This window comes from Podarcis raffonei, chromosome 6 (genome assembly GCF_027172205.1).
Source record: "Podarcis raffonei isolate rPodRaf1 chromosome 6, rPodRaf1.pri, whole genome shotgun sequence".
Taxonomy (NCBI): Eukaryota; Metazoa; Chordata; class Lepidosauria; order Squamata; family Lacertidae; genus Podarcis; species Podarcis raffonei.
In genome coordinates, this window is record NC_070607.1 from 68477933 (window position 1) to 68499636 (window position 21704).

Sequence of the window (21704 nt, forward strand, 5' to 3'; positions counted from 1 at the left end):
AAATGCCCAGGATACACATTTTCAGTAAGGATAAGCAACTGGAGTCACCTAGTCCAAATCTCTTCCCTTCAGAGGTACTGCCTGCTCCCAAATCGCCCCAGAAGACATGTGACAGGAGTGGCAAGTCAAACCACTGTCTCCCAGCTTCTGTTTCCTATCTATAAAATGAAAATACAAACAATTATGGAAGCATTATATTATATTGTATTATATTAGTAACCATAGCATAAGTCATGGGTTTGAGCCCCCCGTTGGGCAAAAGATTCCTGCATTGCAGGGGGTTGGACTAGATGACCCTCGTGGGCCCTTCCAACTCTACAGTTCTGTGATTCTAAGCATTCACACAAAAACGATATAACTCTTTAAAAATACTTATGTGTTTATACTAATAAAATTGTGCTGCCTCCACTGTCAGAGGCAGTATGCTTCTGAATGCTCGTTGTTGGAAGGGAGAGTGCTGTTGCACTCAGGTTATGCTTGTGGGCTTCCCAGGGGCATCTGGTTGGCCACTGTGAGAACAAGGCTGTGTCACTAGATGGGCCACTGCCTGGTCCAAAAGGGCATTTATTATGTCTTATGCAAATATAGCACCACCCCGGGCTTGATTCTTTTATGTGTTATACATATTGTATACATAGAGATGTGGGTGGCGATGTGGTCTAAACCACGGAGCCTCTTGGGCTTGCCAATCAGAAGGTCGGTGGTTCAGATCCCCACGACGGTGTGAGCTCCCATTGCTCTGCCCCAACTCCTGCCAACCTAGCAGTTTGAAAGCATACCAGTGCAAGTAGATAAACAGGTACCACTGTGGCGGGAAGGTAAATGGCATTTCTGTGTGCTCTGGCTTCCGTCATAGTGTTCTGTGCACCAGAAGCAGTTTAGTCATGCTGGCCACATGATCTGGAAAGCTGTCTGTGGACAAACACCAGCTCCCTTGGCCTGAAAGTGAGATGAGCGCCACAACCACATAGTCGCCTTTGATTGGACTTAACTGTCCAGGGGTCCTTTACCTTTACCTTTACCCATATTATTATTTTTTGTTACATTTTTTGGATATAATTAGTCAGACATTTTGTTAAAAAACAACACAATTAATGAGTGACTTGGACATAAGCAGGCATTCAATGCAGCAGGTAGTCTGACACAGGCAAACTTGACTGGGTCAGAACTCCCAAATTCCATGTATAAAATTAGCTTAAAATGGATTTCTCCTTCATTGCTAACTGCAAAGGAATTTATAAGTAAAAAGACAACAGGGTATTTTCTTTCTTTCTTTAAAGCCCTTTAATCATTTATTTTTGCTATCTTTAATCTGATGTCTGACACACTTACTCCCTCTAAACTTAGCTGAAAAGGTGACTTTGTTAGTTATTTTATCTTAATTTATTCCAACCTTGCAAGATGGAAGTGATTGCAAAGTCTGCTTCAGGGAGAATGCTACATTTCAGTCTGCCTAAGTGATGAATTTCAATAGATAATGGTATTTTTAGCTTACTTTATTAAAAAAAAAAGTAGGAGCCAAAACTTCCATGTTAAAATTGGACTTAAATTAGGCTCTCCATTCCCCTGTATTCTTTGCTTAGTTATTGGCAGAATGTCCATGAGTGCATTCCTTTGTGTGTGTTGCCCCTTCATTGAAGTAAATGGGGAAATCCCTTTGAAGTGTGACAGCTCCATATGCACCTTTACGGTTTGCCAATTCCTTCCTGGACCTCCAAGCATGCTGCAATATGGCTTTGCCACCCTTCCCTCAAGCTTGCTGTGGCACAAGCAGAGAGTGTTGTTTTCCTGTTTGTTACTCTGGATTGGGATAAAAGTGGACAAATTGAACACTGTCCAAGAACCAAAGATTCATACAGGTTCTCTGTACTGGTGTTCTTAAAGCAACAGATAGAGATTTGGGATTATTCAAGATTTGGGATTCTTTAAGACACCTGAAAGACTTTGTACACACCTCTAGTATGGACACTGCTATCAATCTAACGATAGCTGCTATAGTAACAATATCCTTCTTTTAGAAAAGAAATAGATTGCTCCACCTCTCTTGGGTTGTGTTCAGGTTTAGAATCATAGAGTGGTGGCCAGGAGCAAAAGAGGACAGGGCCCCTGCACCTTTACACCTGCTGAAATTTAGCCTTCTATACAATTATCAAAAGTGCTGAACCCTGGCTTTATTTTGCATCTGGCCACCCTAAACTCATCATGTGATAAGATAAGCCACTTAGTACAGATCAGAGAAGGACAAGCACTAGACTACAGTTTCATGCAAAAGTGCTTATTTACTGCTTGTAACGCGTTGGTGCTTCTGGAAATAGATGTCTATTTTTGTTATTTATTTGTGCATGCTTTATGTTGTTTATGGGATGGCATTAAATGACATCAGCCCACATGTGCAACTGGCTCCCACTCCATGTGCAACACAAATAGGACTTCCATTCCATTTCCTTCCCTGTACTTCTAGCAAAAAGCGTGCTAGAATGTCCCTGTTTTCTGAGGAATGTTGGAGGGTATGTGTTTGTAAAGAAATTGCCATCCATTAACATAGAGTGATACAGGTTTTACAGAAATGTTTGTAATTAAAACTATTTGGAATTTTTAAAATGCAAATTAGGGTTGTTTGCATAAGTCAATTTGTATCGGAACATTTTCTGATGCCCTAGATTTGAACATGATCTAATTTAGTACTATTATTATTTTACTTGCATTTAGTAAACCAGAGATGGCTAAGCTCTGACTCTCTGGATCTTGCTTAGCTATAGGTCCCAAAACTAAAGATAATAGCAATGAAAATAATTAATTACAACCATGAGACTGCTAAACTTGCCTAATACTGCATTTACAGTCGGAAAAATAAAGCTCTGGACCCCACATCACTGTTTATATGAAGACAATCTTTTCCTTTGAGTTGCCTTGATAGGCAGCTATTGATTTAGTCCCCTATTGATAATTCCTTGTACAATTTCAGGCTGCAGTATTTCACAATTTTATCTGAAAATTTGGTAGCTACTTTTTAACTAGAGACTGACAACTACTAATGTATAGCCATGCTTCCCTCTAGTGGTTGATGCTAGTGACTACAACCAATTTTTAAGTGCTGGTATTTTAAAGGTTTTCAGACTTTGCTTTGGTTTCTGTGTTTATTCTTTTAGTTAGGAACTCTTGGACATGCCATGGAACATTAATTATTGCTGAGAATTCAAAGATATGGAGGTGTGACCATGTCTGTTGTTGGCTCTGCCCTTAGTGAGCAGAGTGTGTTCCAGAGATTATGCCTGTTAACAGTTGTCCATGAATGCATGGGAGCTAACAAAGGTTGGAAGTCAACATGGTTCTACAGCAATCCTTCCATCAGCACAAACATTTCAGCTTGCCAGGTGGAACACTCTCAGGCCTCTTCCCCCTGCATGTTGTTCTGGTGGTTCTCCTGTCCCCCACAGAGCCAAATGGGGGGTACAGGGGGTGGGAAGACTCAATGCAGTGGAGCCACTTCTTATGCTGACTGCTCCTAGTGCAACTGCTTAGTTTAATCCAGGCCAGAATATTTTAATAGGTAGTCTAAAATAAAATATTATAGAGTCAAATTGATCAATTGTAATTATTTTTAGTTACAATTACTTGCAATTTAAGGGCCATTACAGACCCAATCCTTTTCATTTCAGGTCCAAAGAATGTTGGCCATATTGATAAAATAGGAGTTTCCACCCTGAAGGGTTATGAAGTTGGCTTGTTGAACAAATCATGATTTAAGGTTAAGTTGTATTGCAAAACTATGATTAAACAAACAAAAAAAGGAGTGAAAACCTCTGACCTCATGGCTATGTCAGAGGAGGAGGTGGGGGTTACTCATCTGAGTCTCAGAAAACTCGTTCCTGTAATGATGTCATCTATCCTTTCTTTCTTGTAATTCACTGTACCTTACTTTGCATGTGAGGTGATTTCTCAGTCTCCCTTTCCTGTCATCTAACATTATTTTTTATCAACATTTATTAATTTTTGTCTTTCTGGTTTTCCTAAACCATGATTCTTCTCTCTCTTACTCTTCTCGCGTGAGAATCTATCAACATTCTTATCCTTTGCCGACATTACTCTAATTCTGTGATATCCTGTGGTTAAATCATCTGTGCTGATCACAGTATTCTAGATGAAGGCAATCTATTGATTTTGTACAGTGGTGTAACATTTCATATGCCTTTTCCATCCCACACATTATCAATGGCAACATGCTTTTTAGACTATAGTCTGCTAAGATCCCTGAGTCAGTTACTTTTACCCATATAAGAAGCAAATGGTACTAGTACTAGATTCTGCAGTCGTTGTGGACAGAGTTGAGCATTGCGGTTGGATGGGATGCTAAGCAGTTACACTATAGAGACAGTTCTGTATTACATATGGGGATTATCTGGGATTAATTCCACCAAGTGACCACACTGTCAAGCTGATTGGCTTTCTGTATAGCAGCTTGTGGAGTTTATCCCACTGCCAGGTTTGCTGCTGTGTAGGGTTTTGAATAGAGATATGATGTATTGGGGCCTCTAAACTATATCCAAATAGGTTCCTGTTTCTGGACTGAGACAACATTGCAAGGAGAAGTTACACTGAATCAACCTGTCCAGTCTCCAGTATTCAGAAATGCTTTGCCAGTCTGGCAGGCGAAAGGGTTGAGCCTTCATAATTTGCATTCCAGATTCAGTGCAGAACTGTGATTAGGAAATAAAGGTATATTACTGTGTCCAAAACACTTCCCGTATGTCCAGTTGGGAGCTCAGGAACCTGTCATCTGACCCAGCCTTGAGTATTCATATTGAGAGGACAGTAAATGGCTCTTACTAGTAGTGGTCTTGTTGTTATGGATTAGCTGTTGGAATCAGTGGCGTAGCGTGGGTTGTCAGCACCCGGGGCAAGGCAAGTAATTTGCGCCCCCTAACCCGTGGATTTGCACCCCCTAACCCTAACCCCCAGATGTTGCAGCCGGTGCGGCCGGCCTCCCCTGCACTCCCCACGCTACGCCACTGGTTGGAATGCAACACTTTTAAGTCATTACGTTTTCTGAATTTTGTTTTTAAACCCTCTAGTTATTATTATGTAGGAAATATTTGTAAACCTCATAATGTGTACCGTACCTGAAAGGACTCTCAAAAGATATCAAAGTGCTCAAAATGTAGTATTACGGTTGTGTCGATCTGAGTCCTGAAACATGTTTGTTAACATCAGAGAATATGAAATTCTCTGAATGAATCCTCCTAAATAAACCCCTTCTCATCTTCTTCGCAGTGTTCACAACTACACCCCCAAGGTTGGAGAGCTGGATACAAGGAAAGCCATCCGGCAAGCATTTGATGTTTGGCAGAGGGTGACTCCGCTCACCTTTGAAGAAGTTCCTTACCATGAAATTAAAAGTGACAGAAAAGAGGCAGATATTATGATATTTTTTGCTTCTGGTTTCCATGGTGACAGCTCTCCTTTTGATGGGGAGGGTGGATTCCTAGCCCACGCCTATTTTCCTGGACCAGGGATCGGAGGCGATACTCATTTTGATTCAGATGAACCATGGACACTGGGAAATTCTAACCATGATGGTAAGATGACGTGGGGGGTTTTATAACAGTATTTTTGATATGATATTTCATGAGGCAGTTGGCTTGCAGAAAGGAAGAGGTGTCATCACAGGACTTCCTGTAAGAATGTGGTTTGGTGATACTGAGGTGGAGGAAGAATCCGTGCTCTGCCCCCCCCCAAAAGGCTAGAACATGAGTTTTCCCTCCAAAAAATAATGCCAGTTTTGCTTATAAATCCAAAGCAAGACGAACCGACAGATGAAATTTAAATGGCACTCTGATCTAGCTGCCTGAGAAACTAGAACAATTCTCAGGGAAAAGGAAAAAGAGAGAAAATTAATTGGTGAAATTAAGTTTACACAAAAAGATTAATTATTGTAAGTACTAAGTAGATATGACATCAAATATTTCAGATGCATTTGAGATCCAAACTGCACTCAGATCTGTGTAATTGACATTTGAACAGGATGTACATTTCTAACACCCTACATACAAAAGTCCAAATAGAAGAATTAATTCCTGGATTTGGGGATCTGTGTCTACGCTAGTTGGACTTTAGGGATGTGCAATCTATTCAAACACCATTCTTGTGCATCAATAATCAGAAGACTCTTGGGATAAAACAACCCATTAGTTGGGGCAAAAAGGCCCATTGATGGTAGAAAAGACTGTTGTCCAATCTGGGTTCAAATAAATTTCAAGTGAGTGATTCTGTAGCCCAAGGTCTGATGCTAGCATCTTTTGCAGAGACGATTCTGTGCAGTGATGTTTTTCCAGTAAAGTCCGTGCTATAAATACAATTATTATTTTTTAACAAGGCTTCACTGTGAAATGTTCTCCTCTAATTATGGTGATTATGTGGGAAATACAAATATTTTAAATCCCAGTATATTCTTCAAGTAGGTAATACCACAGTATGAAGCCACCCACCCTCTGAGGCTGTTACCCAGAGGCTGGGGGAAAATAATTGGATGTAGAGTGCTCAGCTGTGATGAGGGTACTTGGAGAAAATAGATACAGTACTTGATTGTTTCAGGGATTTTGTTAAAACAATGGTTCTCAGAAGTCTCTCTATATATATTTGTACCGATTCTTCTGATTTTGTATTATTGTTCCCCACCACAGTATTTTTCTGGTTTCATGTTGTGTGATGAGGTTGCCTTACTCCACCGTATAAATTACATAAATATAACATAAACATAGCATCTCCTTCATGAACGTGGGGCTGTGGTTGCTGCTAAAATTGGCTTCTGCATGGTTGGGACTCCACATGACTGTCATTATATATACAATTGCTTAAGAAGCCACTGTGGGAGTCTTCGTGTCCTATGGAGTTGCAGTGCTAGTATGGGGACTTGCTATACATTTCAGTTGATTCATGTAGGAAGTCTGCTATAAGTGGAAAGGCAGTGGTATAGTTACTGCCCAAAGCTGCTTTCAGGGCTCCTTGTGAATGCTGTAATGTGGATATTAAGCATTTGTTGTTTATGTACTACTCATACTTCGTATCAGATCATTGTGAAGTTGCCATTTCTCAGCTACATATAGTTAATGAAACCACATCCTATTTTACCACCACCTTGAGCGATTATCATTTTTAAAATATTTTGTATGCCCCATTCCTAAGCATCTTACTTTGGTGCCTCTCCCAGTAAGCAGGGAGCCCTTCATGTTTAACTATTGTAAATGAAAATGTATTTTTAAAGATTAGAGAGAAGGCAGAATAAATATGGAACAACTGCACAGCAAAATAAACTACAGATTCAGAGTTCTTAAGATGCATTGGTTAACTCCTATATGCCATCCTGGTTGAGACAGAGGTGGCACCCCGCCCCCCCCATGATAAAGTAGACTTTCAAAATCTGTATCCCAGGCAGGTGAACCCTTGTCCTCAATTTTCTCAAATAATGTCCTTTCAAAACTGGCAGTGAAGTCCCTTTCTCCCTTGCTTTGAAAATTATACTGATTACCAAATCATACTTCTTTAGCTCCCACCAGTTCCATCAGCTATACAGCCAAACATATAGGGAAGTGGTAAAATAGCTCCAGGTTCTGCTGGTACAGACTCCTGCTGAAAATATTGGAGAGCAGTCAGTGATGCTGAACTAGATGGAACAATGGTCTCACGCGGTACAATTCAGATTTTGATGGTCCTGAACCTAGATCTACAGCAGGCTGAATCCTGGGCATTGACATTTGCATTGATTTTATATAAATATATATATATGTGCAGGCTGTCGTTGGTGTGGCAGGTATAGAGATTTATTTGATTAACCTGACTGCTGGTGACCTGAGATGAGTTCTGGATCACTTAGTACTTTTGAAAGGTGGTGAATAGCATGAAAAGCACAGTGTGTAATTAGGGGCTCCAGGTGCTCTGCAACAAAATTGTTAAATTACACAAACCAGTAATTTAATGGATTATTAGCATCTCATGAACAATTGGGTACAGAGAAATCCTGGGCCTCTGCAGCCTTCCTATAACTCAAGATGGCTTAGCCTTACCCATAATGCCCCAAGGACTGTTGATTGGGGGTGGTATCCTAACTAAGGCTGTGTGAACCATTTACTCAGCACTCATTATGTTTCCGGTGCTAGGCTATAATTCCATGTTCACATGGCATCATCCAAAATGCATTCGTATCCTGTGCTTTGCCATGAAATATTACTGTCTGGTGTGTTTTTTCTCAAATTAGCATCTCTCCGACTGGAATCCTTAAGTCATTCCTAATTTGTTTCTAGACAAGCTGTGAAACACCTTGGCATACAAATCTGAAACAAATGAAACCATGAAGCTGTGCTAGTGTGAACAGCTGGGGCAGCGTTTGCGGGGGGGGGGGGAGATCCGTGAAATGCACAGCGGGGGTATGGGGGGGAACACTCACTGCAGTCTGAGGCAGTAATGTCAACACCCCCAAACTATACTTGGAGACATCCATTGATGTTAGGGATTCTATTCTTAGTATGATTTCATTGGGTACCACACCACATGATTTAGATAAGGCTGTTCCACATTTTGTAGTCATACCCTAAATTCAGATAGCAACTGTACTTTATTCAAACATTATACTGCAAGAACTAAAAAGGACAGTCACTAGTGACAAAATAAATGCCTATGCCTTGACACTATACTAAATTAGGAGCTTTTCTTCAGACCTTACCGCACCTTTCAGATGACACGTCAGGTTTTTTTGCAGTTTCTTAACAATTTTGATTTCTCAGGTTGTTTTAAGATCTGGTCTTAGAACTCTCCTCTGTTGCCTTTCTGAAAATCAGGCAGCTATTACTACAGAAAAAAATTGACTTAAGTGGATGAAACCATTTCAACATTCTATCCACTTTCTTTTATCTACTTTGCTATATTATCTGCTTTGCTATCCTATTAAAGGGGCTCATCTAATCTTTGCCATCGTATTAAAACTATCTCCCTTCTGTCATTCCTACTTGTTTAGACCCCGGTCACATGTTTGTTTCATTTCTCTTACTTTTCAATGTGCTGCTACACGGTTAGGACTGCCTTTCTCTTATTTTCAACTTACAGAACTGAAATAAATGAAGTGTGCCCCATTCATAATATTGTTGTCATGCTGGCAAAGCTTAATTCTCAGTTTAATAACAAAGTAGGGCAGTTATAGACAGATTAGGATCAGCCACATTTTACTTTAAATAATCATGGTTTTGTTGTCATTACTCTCAACCACACAAGTGATTTATTTTATGGCCTACTTGATTAATAACCTTGTCTTTATTTATCAGATTACTCCTGTTTTGACCGCTAACCACCGCTAACCACCCCTCACTCTTTGAGGACATCCATTTTCATGTTGATAAGAATCATTCCTCCCAATTTCCCGAATGAAACTGTTGTACTGTTCGTAACTGTTTATTTGATTTTATTTGTTCTGATCCCAAGACTCCAAATGGATTTTTTAAAGGCACAGTTTTGTACAGAAAAACAGAATTACAAAATCCATAGGCACGCAACTTTTAATACCCTTTGCCTCAGTCCTTTGCTTCATGAGATGTCCTTGAGCGACAAAGCCATTTGATGCAACAAAGGGCATGTCTAGGATGCATTTTTGCCTCCCTTATTTTGATGCTGTTCTGATTCACATTAGCATCTAGTCATCACTTTCCCTAAACTCCAAAAGCCCAGTGCTACATATTTTACTTTTAAGATGCTGATCAGGGACTTCTTCACAAACAGTTAATTGAATCTGGGGCATATGTCTTTAGACTCAGGTTTTACTCCCTCCCTCTCTCTCTCTCTCTCTCTCTCTCTCTGAATTCTCAAAATATATTCTCTCAATTTTGCAGAGTGAATCAGTCATTGTCTCTTTTACTGGTTTAATTACACATTGTCAACAGTCTTTTGCAAACTCCTATCACATTATAGTTAGCGGACAACAAAGAATCTGTTGGTGCCTTAAAAGATGAATGTGTCTGTTGTGCCATAAATATGAACCAGGGACTTCCTGGTCATACTCTTACCAATTGCAATGCACCAGCTACTGCATCTGATGTTCATCTAATTAGACCAGGTGCATTGCAAGACTTATTTTTAAAAGTATTCCTGCTGAGCCTCTATAGTTGTTGGATAAACTGCTTTATCTTCTTCTTAAGAATTTTGTTAAGCTTGTTTCTTAATGTTGTTAATACCCTATGGATGTTGACGCTGATGGTTGTAACATCTTGCCTCTGTAGGAAATGACCTCTTTCTTGTTGCGGTGCATGAACTGGGCCATGCCCTAGGCCTTGAGCACTCCAATGACCCCAGCGCCATCATGGCTCCTTTTTATCAATATATGGAAACGCACAACTTTAAGTTACCACAGGATGACCTTCAAGGAATCCAGAAGATCTATGGTAAGATGGTACCTGGTTTATTAATTGCCATTGGCAGGATGCCAATTCCTCATCGCCTCCCATAAGCTCAGACAACTTAAGGTACTGAAATATACAGATGTATATATTTATCTGGGATGTGTGGGCATGTGGTGGCTGTGCCCATGTTGTTGTTTTTTAAATAAAGCTTACAGCAAGGGAAAGCACACTTAAAATAACTCCCACATATTTTTCATTAGCAATCAATTGTTCGTGTAAATAAACCTCTTCAGGAAAATGATCAGGGTCTGGGTTTGACACACTGCAGTAAAAAAGATGACTTCCAAAGCTGAACGGCAGTCACCAAAAACTGCCTCTTCCTATGTCTTGCATCTTGGTAACTGATAAACAGGGCACTCTTAGAATACTGTCATCAGGGAACCTTGAGGCCTTTCCAGATGTTCACTGTGAGCAATGAACAGGTCACTGAACAGGTGAGCAGGATGCGTATGAAGTGACTTTCCCTTGTAATTGCATGGGGAAATTGCATTTCCCCCCTACTGTAATATGCTGCTGACTGGTAATATGCCATTTCCATCCTGCGCAACTGTTGTGAGTATAACCAGCTAGTAGAATAGTTGCTCAAGTCTGACAAATATTTCAGTGTTCAATCTTCCTCTCTTACTCCCTCCCCCTTCCCCAAAACTGTCAGCATTTCAGACTGCAATATCAATACGGAAAGGAATTATTAGCCAGATTTTAAAATGAAATCATTTATATAGTACCAACTCCAGCAATGCTGCCCTTTCTCCCACAGCAACACTCTGCCACTGTTTGATCCTTTGCCTCCTTTTTCTGTTTTCATGTAGTTCTATGGACTCCCCCTTTCCAGTACTGGAACACACATCTTTACTGACAACCACCCCCTTAAAATAACAATGAAGAGAAGAGCAGCAAAACACACACACACACACGCCATGAAAAGAGCTCTCCTTTTCAGTGTTATCCTACTTGCAGCAAGGCCACACCCTTCCAATGGGATATTGTGGTGCTGGTACCATGTAACGGTGTTCCAAAGAAAAACTAAATTGTGAGTGTTTCTAATACCTCAGTGATTATGACATGAGAAGCAGCATAAAAATGAGAACTCAGTCAAGATGAAGAGTGTTCCACTGTCAGGATGTCACCACCGAGAAGGTTTTTCCCCTGGCAGCCAGCTCTGCTGTCTTTTGGATGTTGAAGAATAAGGAAAATGAAGAATAGATAACAACCAACATGTAGAGACAGGCAGTCCTTCAGGTACCCTGGCCCCAAGTTGTCAAGAGCTTTAAAAACCCAAACTGGCACTTTGACGTAGGAGTTAGTGCAGTTGAACCACCAACATATGACCCTAATGCCTAGTCTCAGTTAGCTGAAGAGTACAGGGGCTGGCTAGATTGCCAATGCAGTCAGTGTCTGAACAATCATCAGAGGCGGACCCATGTATGAGATACTTCAGTGGCCTAATGAGGTTACTAGAATGCAGGAAAATAAATTGGTAAGAATTTACCCTGTGTGGATCAGCCCTCTTTATCATGCTGCCAAGTTGCCGGGGTGCAGAGTGGGGAGAGACTTGTGATACACCCAGTGCAGTTGTGTGGTTAAATGGTCACCTGTATCCAACCAGGTACACTACTCCTTTTGCAAAGGGGCCAACACTTTTTTCTTTGGCTCCAGCCTGAGACAGCTTCAATTTGCAGAATCTGGAGCTGGCTCCTACTGTTCACCACCTGAAAATAGCCACTTCCATCTTATACACCTCTCCTGACTCCAGCTATAGGACATTCCTTTACAAGGTTTGTGGCTAAGGAAAAGAAAGTATATGTATAAACTATGTGAATTTGATGTATGCTTTTGCAGACGGTTGCTTCTGAGGGCCTTATTGCTATGCGGTGAGAGCAGTTAGCTCTCATTGGGATTTTAGATCCTGATATTCTATACAGCAGATCCAACAGCAAATTTTGGAAACAGCAACCGAGACAAGGGGAACTTTAAAAACCTAGATTACTTGGGGGGAAGCTTTAGGTTAGATTCTTGGATTAAGTTTTTGAGGTACTGGGATGCAAAAGAGTAAAATAGAGTGGCTTTGGGGACAAGTTAGAGTCTTATCATTTATTCGATTTCCTACCTATCCTTCACCATGAGATCCTGGGTAGGAAAGAGATCTAATAATAATTAACTATGAGGTCCAGGCAAAAGGAGGGGCCAGTTCCAATGCAAAGGTCAGGTGCTGTTGCTAGATGATGTTACACAAAAGTAGGAGCATGATTGGGATGGGAGAGCAGGAGACTCTTAATTTCAGGGTCTTGGGTTCAAGCCCCACATTGGAAAAAGATTCCTGCATTTCCGGGGTTGGACTAGATGACCCTCATGATCCCTTCCGTCTCTACAATTCTATGATTCTGTGATCTACAGCCAATAATTTTGACAGCAAGTTGAGGATGGTGATTATGTCTGTGGTGGAAAGAAAGATTTTGAGGGAAAAATGGGAAGAAGTGTTCAAGCTTTGTGATGGTCTTTCAAATGATGGGTACAATATTCAAGCTGCTAATTAGATTTCTCTCTTCCCTCCCTCTCTTTTTTTTAAGGCCCACCTGCTGAGCCACTAGAACCCACTAGACCTTTACCAACCCTTCCTGTTCGTAGAATCCATTCTACTTCAGAAAGAAAGCATGACAGACATTCGAGACCTCCCAGACCTCCTCTAGGAGACAGGCCTTCTACCCCAGGCAGTAAACCAAACATTTGTGATGGAAACTTCAATACTGTGGCTCTCTTCAGAGGAGAAATGTTTGTTTTTAAGGTAGTGAAAATCATCCTGTCAAAGCTGTTTTCATTAATCTTTATATATTACAAATGCATGTATAATTAATTAAATGCCACCAAAATTTCTTGGTATTTTAATCTCTGCAGTTTTTTTATTGGTAGATGTCTTGGGTTGAAGAAATGATAATAAATTAGAATGTTGTGATAGCTGAAAGAATGTGTTTCCTTCAGTAACACTTAAATTAAGTGAAACCTCTTAAATCTAGGACAAAAAATAATAATAAAATTTTTCACTTGCTTCCAAACGAGCCCTGCAGATGTAGTTCCTGTTTCCAGCATATGTCCTGATCAAGGAATCTTCTCTAGTATTCCAGAATTCTGCCTTCTTAATGAACAGTGTGTGTAGATCAGACCTGTGTGAGACTCTTTGGATTGTATTCAATTAACTTTTACTCAGAGTAGACCCATTGGTCTGCTCAGCGTAAAAGATGAACACATCCCTCTGTGATTCACTCTGGTGCTGCTACTGAATTTTATTTTGAGACTTTAAACATAGAGAATATCATACATAATAAAATACACTATTTTTTTGTCTGGGGTAATGATTTGGTCACAGGAATAGCAGGAGAAGTTCTGAGCAGGGCAGGAAATTACAGCTTTTGGACATGGCAGTTAGTGGCACTATTTGGCACTTTTTTGAGGTGGCAGTTATTGCTTAGTAAGACTGGTTTTTTTATGACTGGTGCCGAATATAAGATAACAAAGCAGAGGAGGAGTCTAATTCTGCCTGAGAGGAACACTGAGTGATCTGAAAGTTAAAGGGATGTCTGACATTAGTAAACCTGAGGGTGCTGTGATATTATAAAATTAACTTCATCGCTTCATGTTGGAAACTGATGTAGACATTTAACAAGACTCTTCTTTTTCCTTCTTCTTTTTCCTTTAGGACCGCTGGTTTTGGCGTCTCCGTAACAACCGAGTGCAAGAAGGCTACCCCATGCAGATCGAACAGTTCTGGAAAGGGCTCCCTGCAAAAATTGATGCTGCCTATGAAAGATCTGATGGAAAATTTGTTTTCTTTAAAGGTAAACATTTTGAGGTTGTATCCTACACTGCGTGAGTGAACTCCCCCTTCCTGTTGTCCCCCAAACCTGCTCCAGAGGAAGGCAAAGTCCCATTGACTGTTGCTGATTATAGATGTCTTACCCACCCTCCTCTCCTGCTTTCTTGCCTAGGAGATAAATACTGGGTTTTCAAGGAGGTGACTGCAGAGCCAGGTTACCCCCACAACCTAGTGGAATTGGGCAGCTGTCTTCCCCGGGAAGGGATTGACACAGCTTTAAGGTGGGAGCCTGTAGGCAAAACCTATTTCTTCAAAGGAGACCGATATTGGAGGTATAACGAAGACAAGAGAGCAACAGATCCCGGCTACCCCAAACCCATCACTGTGTGGAAAGGAATCCCACAAGCCCCGCAAGGAGCTTTTGTTAGTAAAGAAGGCTGTAAGTATTAAGCTTATTTAACAGCTTAGTAGTATTTAATAATCCTCCATGTGTTGAACTTTGCATTCAGATTGTATTAAAGCCTGAACATATACAAGATTACAGACACATGTAGTCATGGACATTTTCTTGCCCTTATAACACGTATCCACCCACCTCAAAGTAAACTTGAGGCAGATATTTCTTTCATAGCACATGATATTCTTCCTAAACTGGGTGATTGATTGGTTTTCATCTGAGTTTTTCTCTGATTTTAATAATAATAAAAATATATATCAGTTTTTCTTATCCCCATGAATGCAAGTACAGAAGCAAAAGTTATTTTCTTTGCATAGGGTAAGATAGATTTCCCTCCCTGCTGTTATCCAATAAATATCATACAAACCATCTGTATTTCCAACATAACCACTCCTGCCATATACAGTATATTTTTTCTTCGCTGCACACCTCCAGAATATGTGAATGGCACAGAATGGAATAATATCTGTTTTCTTTTCCAGTTTATACCTACTTTTATAAAGGTAAGGAATACTGGAAGTTTGATAACCAGAGGCTGACTGTGGAGCCGGGATACCCCAGGTCAATCCTCAAAGACTGGATGGGCTGCAACCAAAAGGAGGTTGAAAGGAGCAAAGACCGGCGGCTCTCTCACGAAGATGTGGATATTATGGTGACTATAAACGATGTGCCTAGCACTGTCAATGCAATTGCAGTCGTGATCCCCTGCATTTTATCTCTGTGTATCCTTGTCCTGGTATACACAATCTTCCAGTTCAAGAACAAAGAGGTCCAGCAAAGCGTGACCTATTACAGACGACCCGTACAAGAGTGGGTATGACAGGCTCACCAGCTCGTTGGGGCTGACAAGATGGAAGAAGACTTAGACGACTATTGAGGATGGTGGCAACAGGCTGCAGACATTTTAAAAAAGGGGGAGATTGAAGGATAGCCTGCCAAACAAACATACATAACTCTTCAAGAGACTTAGATGAGTCAGAGAGAATTCTGGGACTGAAAGAACAGGAACAAAATTCAATTAAACCCAGGTGGCCTTGCACGGTGGAGCCGCTTTCCTTCTGACTGACTGACTGCCTCAGTGCCGTGTTATGTCTCGGTGTGACATTTTTCACCAACCCACTCAGTGAGTGTCAGAGACCTCAAGAGGAGTTTGCTTCAACCTTTTTTCAACTCACCCGAGCAATCTTCTTCAGTGCCCTCTTTCAAACCCAGCATTTGCCAGTGTAGCCAAACACCTCTCAACAAGTTGTTTTTTTCTACACTTGTCTCATCAAAAAGAGAGATAATACTGTGGGACACAAAAGGAACACTTCAGGACCTTCTGAAGAAGACATTCTGAGGCTGAGTCATTCTGAAATATTTTAATTTATTACAGGAACCAGGCAATTACCTGGATACCGTTTTTTTCCAATACCTGCTGGTCAGATGTTTTGTACATTCATGGTAATTAGCTGATGTTCCCACTCTGCAATGGCAGACACACATAAAGAGCTCTTAGGAGATAATTCTGTGTAGACCACGACTTCAAACAGCTCTAAAGCCAGATCAAATCACAACAGCAACTAGGAACCGAAATTTGTGAATACAACCAGTCTGCAAGACTAAGCAATTGGGTTTGAACACTAACATGAATGCAGCCCTTAAAACTCTTTGTTTTTAAGAACCTGTCATGTACTAAATATTTAAATGTCATATTACCACTATTTTAAGTTGGCAACAATAAATTAATTGTTACCATTATAAGATTAAAGGCAAATTCTGTGATATTTAAGAATGTAAGAAGGCTCCTGCTGAATAAGGCCAAAGGTCCATCCAGCCCAACATTGTTCTTACAGTGGCCAACCAGATGCAAGCCACAAGGACATGCGGGTTCCCCAGTGATTGGCACTCAGTAACATACCACCTTTGATACTGTATATGGTACTCTGCAAATACAAGTCCCCTTGATCCTTTTTCTTTTATAAATGGAGGCCAAGTGGCATGTACATTAGGATGCTTGATATTCTTTAACAAAATTATGATGAGAATTGTAGTTGCGGTAGTGCTGGAAAGGAGTGGCATCTAGAAGGAAATTCATGTTTTTAAAATCTGATTTGTTTATTCAAGAGACACTTAATCATGAGTGGGAGGTTATCCAAAAGGTTGCAATTTAAAAACTTTAATCTGGCAAATTCTCCAAAATGTATAAAGTAAATTGCAATATTTTATAGTATTGGTGCTTAAATGATCTTGTGTGCCACATGTATCTTTAAAACGAGAGAAAGCTGCACGTATCTTTTAGACTACTACAGCAGATGGCATTCACTAGTTGTGCTCTTGATGGCCTGGTAGAAACTATCCAACTCTGCTTTCCAGGTAGGTATAAAAAGTTAAGTATTTCTGGTTTACTCATAGGCTAGACAAACCAAGTTGGTTTATTTTGATGCAGTATATTTTTGTCATTCCTGTTGGCAAGACATCTTTTTTGCCTTTTCAGGAGATTCTCTACTTGCTATTATGCTAGAGACCTATTGGAATTTATAGGAATATAATCAGAGAAAAACCTTTTGGGGTTTTAATTTTTATTTTCATATCACAAGTTCATGTTGCCAAAACTCTTAAGGACAACACCCAACATCACAGTCTTTCCTTTCCTAAATTTTCCCCAAATCTGCTATGGAGGGTTCCCCAGTCCTCTGGAGCAGATTTTGAGATGGGACAATCCATTCTGCCGTGTCTGTTCTGCTAGTGGCCTGATCCCAACCTTTTTTATGCCAAAATAATGGAGATGAAGGGCCCACTTGCGAGGAGAGGTGCTTATCCCACGTCCACTGACTGCACATCCACTCTAGGCTTTCCAACCCCACAAATTGGGGCAAAAATCATGAACTATTCAAGGTGGGGTTTCCAATCCCTTCCCCACAACTATCCCAAATCCTTCAAATTGGTATTATGGGTGAGACACTGGATTGTCCCAGTTTCAGCATGTTAACAGTAACTAGAAGATACGTCCCTTATATTACCTTCACTTTCAGGTGAAAGTTTAGAAAAGCAAAGCCATGTCATGCTTAAAAGCGGATACACTTAATACATTTGATGTTGCCTTGGAAGCTCATGCCACAATAAGGCAGTCTGTAAGGTGCTACAGCATTTTGCCTTTTTTGCAGCTGTTTATTAAGTATCAACTCAGGGGAGGCAGGTGGCACTGTGGGTAAAACCTCAGTGCCTAGGACTTGCTGATTGTATGGTCGGCGGTTCGAATCCCCGCGGTGGGGTGAGCTCCCGTCGTTTGGTCCCAGCTCCTGCTCACCTAGCAGTTGGAAAGCACTCTTAAGTGCAAGTAGATAAATAGGTACCGCTTTATAGCAGGAAGGTACAGTGGTACCTCGCAAGACGAATGCCTCGGAAGACGAAAAACTCGCAAGATGAAAGTGTTTTTTGTTTTTTGAGTTGCTTCGCAAGACGAATTTCCCTATGGGCTTGCTTCGCAAGATGAAAACGTCTTGCGAGTTTGTTTCCTTTTTCTTAAAACCGCTTGAAGAGGTGCAGTTGCGACTTGACCGTGCTTCGCAAGACGAAAAACTCGCAAGACGGAAAGACTCGCGGAACGAATTAATTTCGTCTTGTGAGGTACCACTGTAAATGGCGTTTCCGTGTGCTGCGCTGGTGCTGGCTCGCCAGCTGCAGCTTCGTCACGCTGGCCACGTGACCCGGAAGTGTCTTCGGACGGCGCCAGCTCACGGCCTCTAGAGCGAGATGAGCACGCAACCCTAGAGTCGGACACGACTGGCCCGTATGGGCAGGGGTACCTTTACCTTTTACAGGGGAGGATGGCAAGCATGGTTTTTAGATAGGCCATGTTGACTTTTAGCAGTGCGTGCAAGGAGTTGCTTCTGTGAACCAACATAAACCTCAGTAAATTGTGTGTGGTTTGCATGCAATCACTATTAATACAATGAACCTGAACAGATGTGAAAGTGCTACAAACAGTGAAATGCAGGTTGACAGTACTTGCTCATATGCATTTTGCCACCCCCAAATACTGATTTATATGTGAATTTAATCGTAACACTGCAAAGGCTTCAAAGAGTTCGGCAGAGTAAAATATCCATACAAGTTGCAAGCTCGGGACTCGGCTATTCTGTGGAACTCTTAATATGGTTTAGTTGTGCACCCAGGAATAATTTTCACACTATCAAGCTTTTTTTCAGCACAATTCCAAACACTTGTCCAGTTGCACCTTAGAAACCAACCAAGTTTGTTCTGGGTAGAAGATTTTGTGTGCATGCACACTTTTTCAAATACCATCTGATGAAGTGTGCATGCAACGAAAGCATATACCCAGAACAAACTTAGTTGGTCTCTAGGGTGCTACTGGACAATTTTTTAATTTATTTCAACTGCATCAGACCAACACGGCTACCCACCTGAATCTAATTCCAAACACTGCTACTGTTCTGAAATTACTCACCTGAGAAGCATAAAATTTCCAGAGCAAATACTTGATATAATCTAGAAGTTGCATAACTGTCTTATGGCAATCCATTTTTGCTTTAAAAATGATTAAAATTGCCCCTAAAGCTTTATCTGCTTTAAACATCTTGGAAGCCTCCTGCTAATAGCTGAGTGGTCCTGGGACATTCCCAGGGGAACTGAAGGAGGCAGTGGTGCGCCCGCTCTTAAAGAAAACATCATTAGATCCTTTAGATCTATCCAATTACCGCCCGGTTTCGAATCTTCCATTCCTGGGTAAGGTGATTGAGAGAGCGGTTGCTGAACAGCTTGGTAGGTTTCTGGATGAAACATCGGCTCTGGATCCATTCCAGTCCGGCTTCCACGCTGGTCATGGGACCGAGATGGCTCTGGTTGCCCTAACAGATGATCTTCGTAGACAGCTGGATCGAGGCGGGTCAGGGCTGCTGATTCTTCTAGATCTGTCAGCAGCTTTCGACATGGTTGATCACGAACTCCAGGACGACGTGGGGATCCAGGGCAGAGTCCTTCAGTGGCTGCACTCGTTTCTCTCTGGTTGCGGTCAGAGGGTGGCGCTTGGGGGGGAATTGTCATCACGCCACTCCTTGGTGTGTGGAGTGCCTCAGGGTGCGATACTCTCCCCGATGCTTTTTAACATCTTTATGCGCCCCCTCGCCCAGCTTGTCCGGAGTTTTGGGTTGGGTTGCCATCAATATGCTGATGACACCCAACTCTATCTGTTGATGGATGGCCATCCTGACTCGGCCCCAGACACACTGATCAGATGCTTGGAAGCTGTGGCTGGATGGTTATGTGGGAGCCGGTTGAAGTTAAATCCTTCGAAGACAGAGGTCCTCTGGCTGGGACGGGACGATATGTAATTGAGGGGGCAACTCCCATCTCTTGCGGGAGTGCAATTAGTGCCAGCACCGTCCGTTAAGATTTTGGGTGTAATCTTTGATACCTCCCTCTCCATGGAGGCACAGATTACAGCTATAACAAAGGCGGCATTTTTTCATCTCCGCCAAGCAAAGCAGTTGGCTCCTTACCTCTCTCGCCCTGACCTAGCCACTGTGATCCACGCGACGGTCACCTCCAGACTGGATTATTGTAACTCGCTCTACGTGGGGCTGCCCTTGAGACTGACCCAGAAACTCCAGCGGGTGCAGAATGCCGCGGCGAGACTCCTTACGGGGTCTTCGCTGCGAGATCACATTCACCCGGTGCTATGCCAGCTGCACTGGCTCCCGGTGGAGTACAGGATCAGGTTTAAGGTGCTGGTTTAAACCTTTAAAGCCCTATACGGCCTAGGACCCTCGTACCTACGGGACCGCCTCTCCTGATATGTCCCACAGAGGAACTTCAGATAAAAACATCCTGAAGGTCCCAGGCCTCAGAGAGGTTAGGCTGGCCTCAACTACAGCCAGGGCTTTTTCGGCTGCGGCTCCAATCTGGTGGAACGCTCCGTCACAAGAGACTAGGGCCCTGTGGGACTTGACATCTTTCCGCAGGGCCTGTAAGACAGAGCTGTTCCACCAGGCTTTTGGTCAGGGCGCAGCCTGACTCCCTCCTTTGGCAATCTCCACAGAATTTTTAGCTTAATGGTTGCCAACAATTTGATTTTAATTAATTTTTATAATGAAATGTTTTTAGAATCTTGTACAATTTTATTGTTGTTAGCCGCCCTGAGCCCAGCTTCGGCTGGGGAGGGCGGGATATAAATAAAATTTATTATCATTATTATGTAACACATCATCAAGATCACATATGGTATTAACTAGATTTAGAATTTTGCCCCATATCTAATTCTGTCAGACTATCCATTATTTTTTAAAAGATTATTATTTAAAAGATGCTGCCATCATATGGACTCAATAGGATTTCATCCTTGTCTTGCAGCTCTGCTTTGAAAACACCTCCTTGCTGATACTTGATCTTACACTAGTACCTTAAAAAATTATCTTACAATGTTACTGTATCAATCTGTTATAATGTCCCATCTCATTATTATTTGAGTCAGATCTAAATTTTATAAAATCACATTATTTATTAATTCTTTATCTACACTGTTATGTATCTAAATCTACTTGTTACAATGCAAATTGACACATTTATTAAAGGAGTTTGTCATTTTGCCATATCACACAAACAAAATGCTCATGAAATCAAACACCAGCACATTTATTAAAGGTGTTTGTCATCTTGTCATACATTTTTAAATGAATGCTTGTCAGGACACTTGAACAGCATCTGTTGTTTCCAAACTCTCTAAAAATTTGAGACTGGCCAGTTTATTAATATTCCAATAATATTCCAATAAATCTGCTGGCTCCTAAGGTATTACATTTCTGGTTCTCCTGGATTTCAGAGTTTTTGTTTTTTGCTGTTTTCAGGAAGAAATATTTTGCTTTTCTAATCTGTTGATGGGAGCTTGTTTCTAGATTCCACACTTAAGGTGTTAAATGTATTTTCCATTTCTTCCATATTCATAATAGATTTTTAAAAAAAACCAAGTAGTCTCTTTCCTACTGGTTACTGCGTAAGTTAT

At 41.3% G+C, this 21704-nt stretch overlaps 1 protein-coding gene across 2 annotated transcripts in view; it reads left to right on the plus strand.

Annotated features, from left to right (window-relative positions):
• MMP24 (matrix metallopeptidase 24) overlaps positions 1 to 16454 on the plus strand; it is a 32214-nt gene extending 15760 nt beyond the window's left edge. For both annotated transcript variants that reach the window (XM_053393791.1, XM_053393792.1), the window contains exons 4-9: positions 5272 to 5576; positions 10260 to 10421; positions 13007 to 13221; positions 14131 to 14269; positions 14420 to 14686; positions 15187 to 16454. In XM_053393791.1, the coding sequence (XP_053249766.1) occupies positions 5272 to 5576; positions 10260 to 10421; positions 13007 to 13221; positions 14131 to 14269; positions 14420 to 14686; positions 15187 to 15524 (1426 nt within the window). In that variant the 3' untranslated portion in view covers positions 15525 to 16454. The remainder of the gene's footprint in view (positions 1 to 5271; positions 5577 to 10259; positions 10422 to 13006; positions 13222 to 14130; positions 14270 to 14419; positions 14687 to 15186) is intronic.
• Positions 16455 to 21704: the final 5250 nt, after the last annotated feature.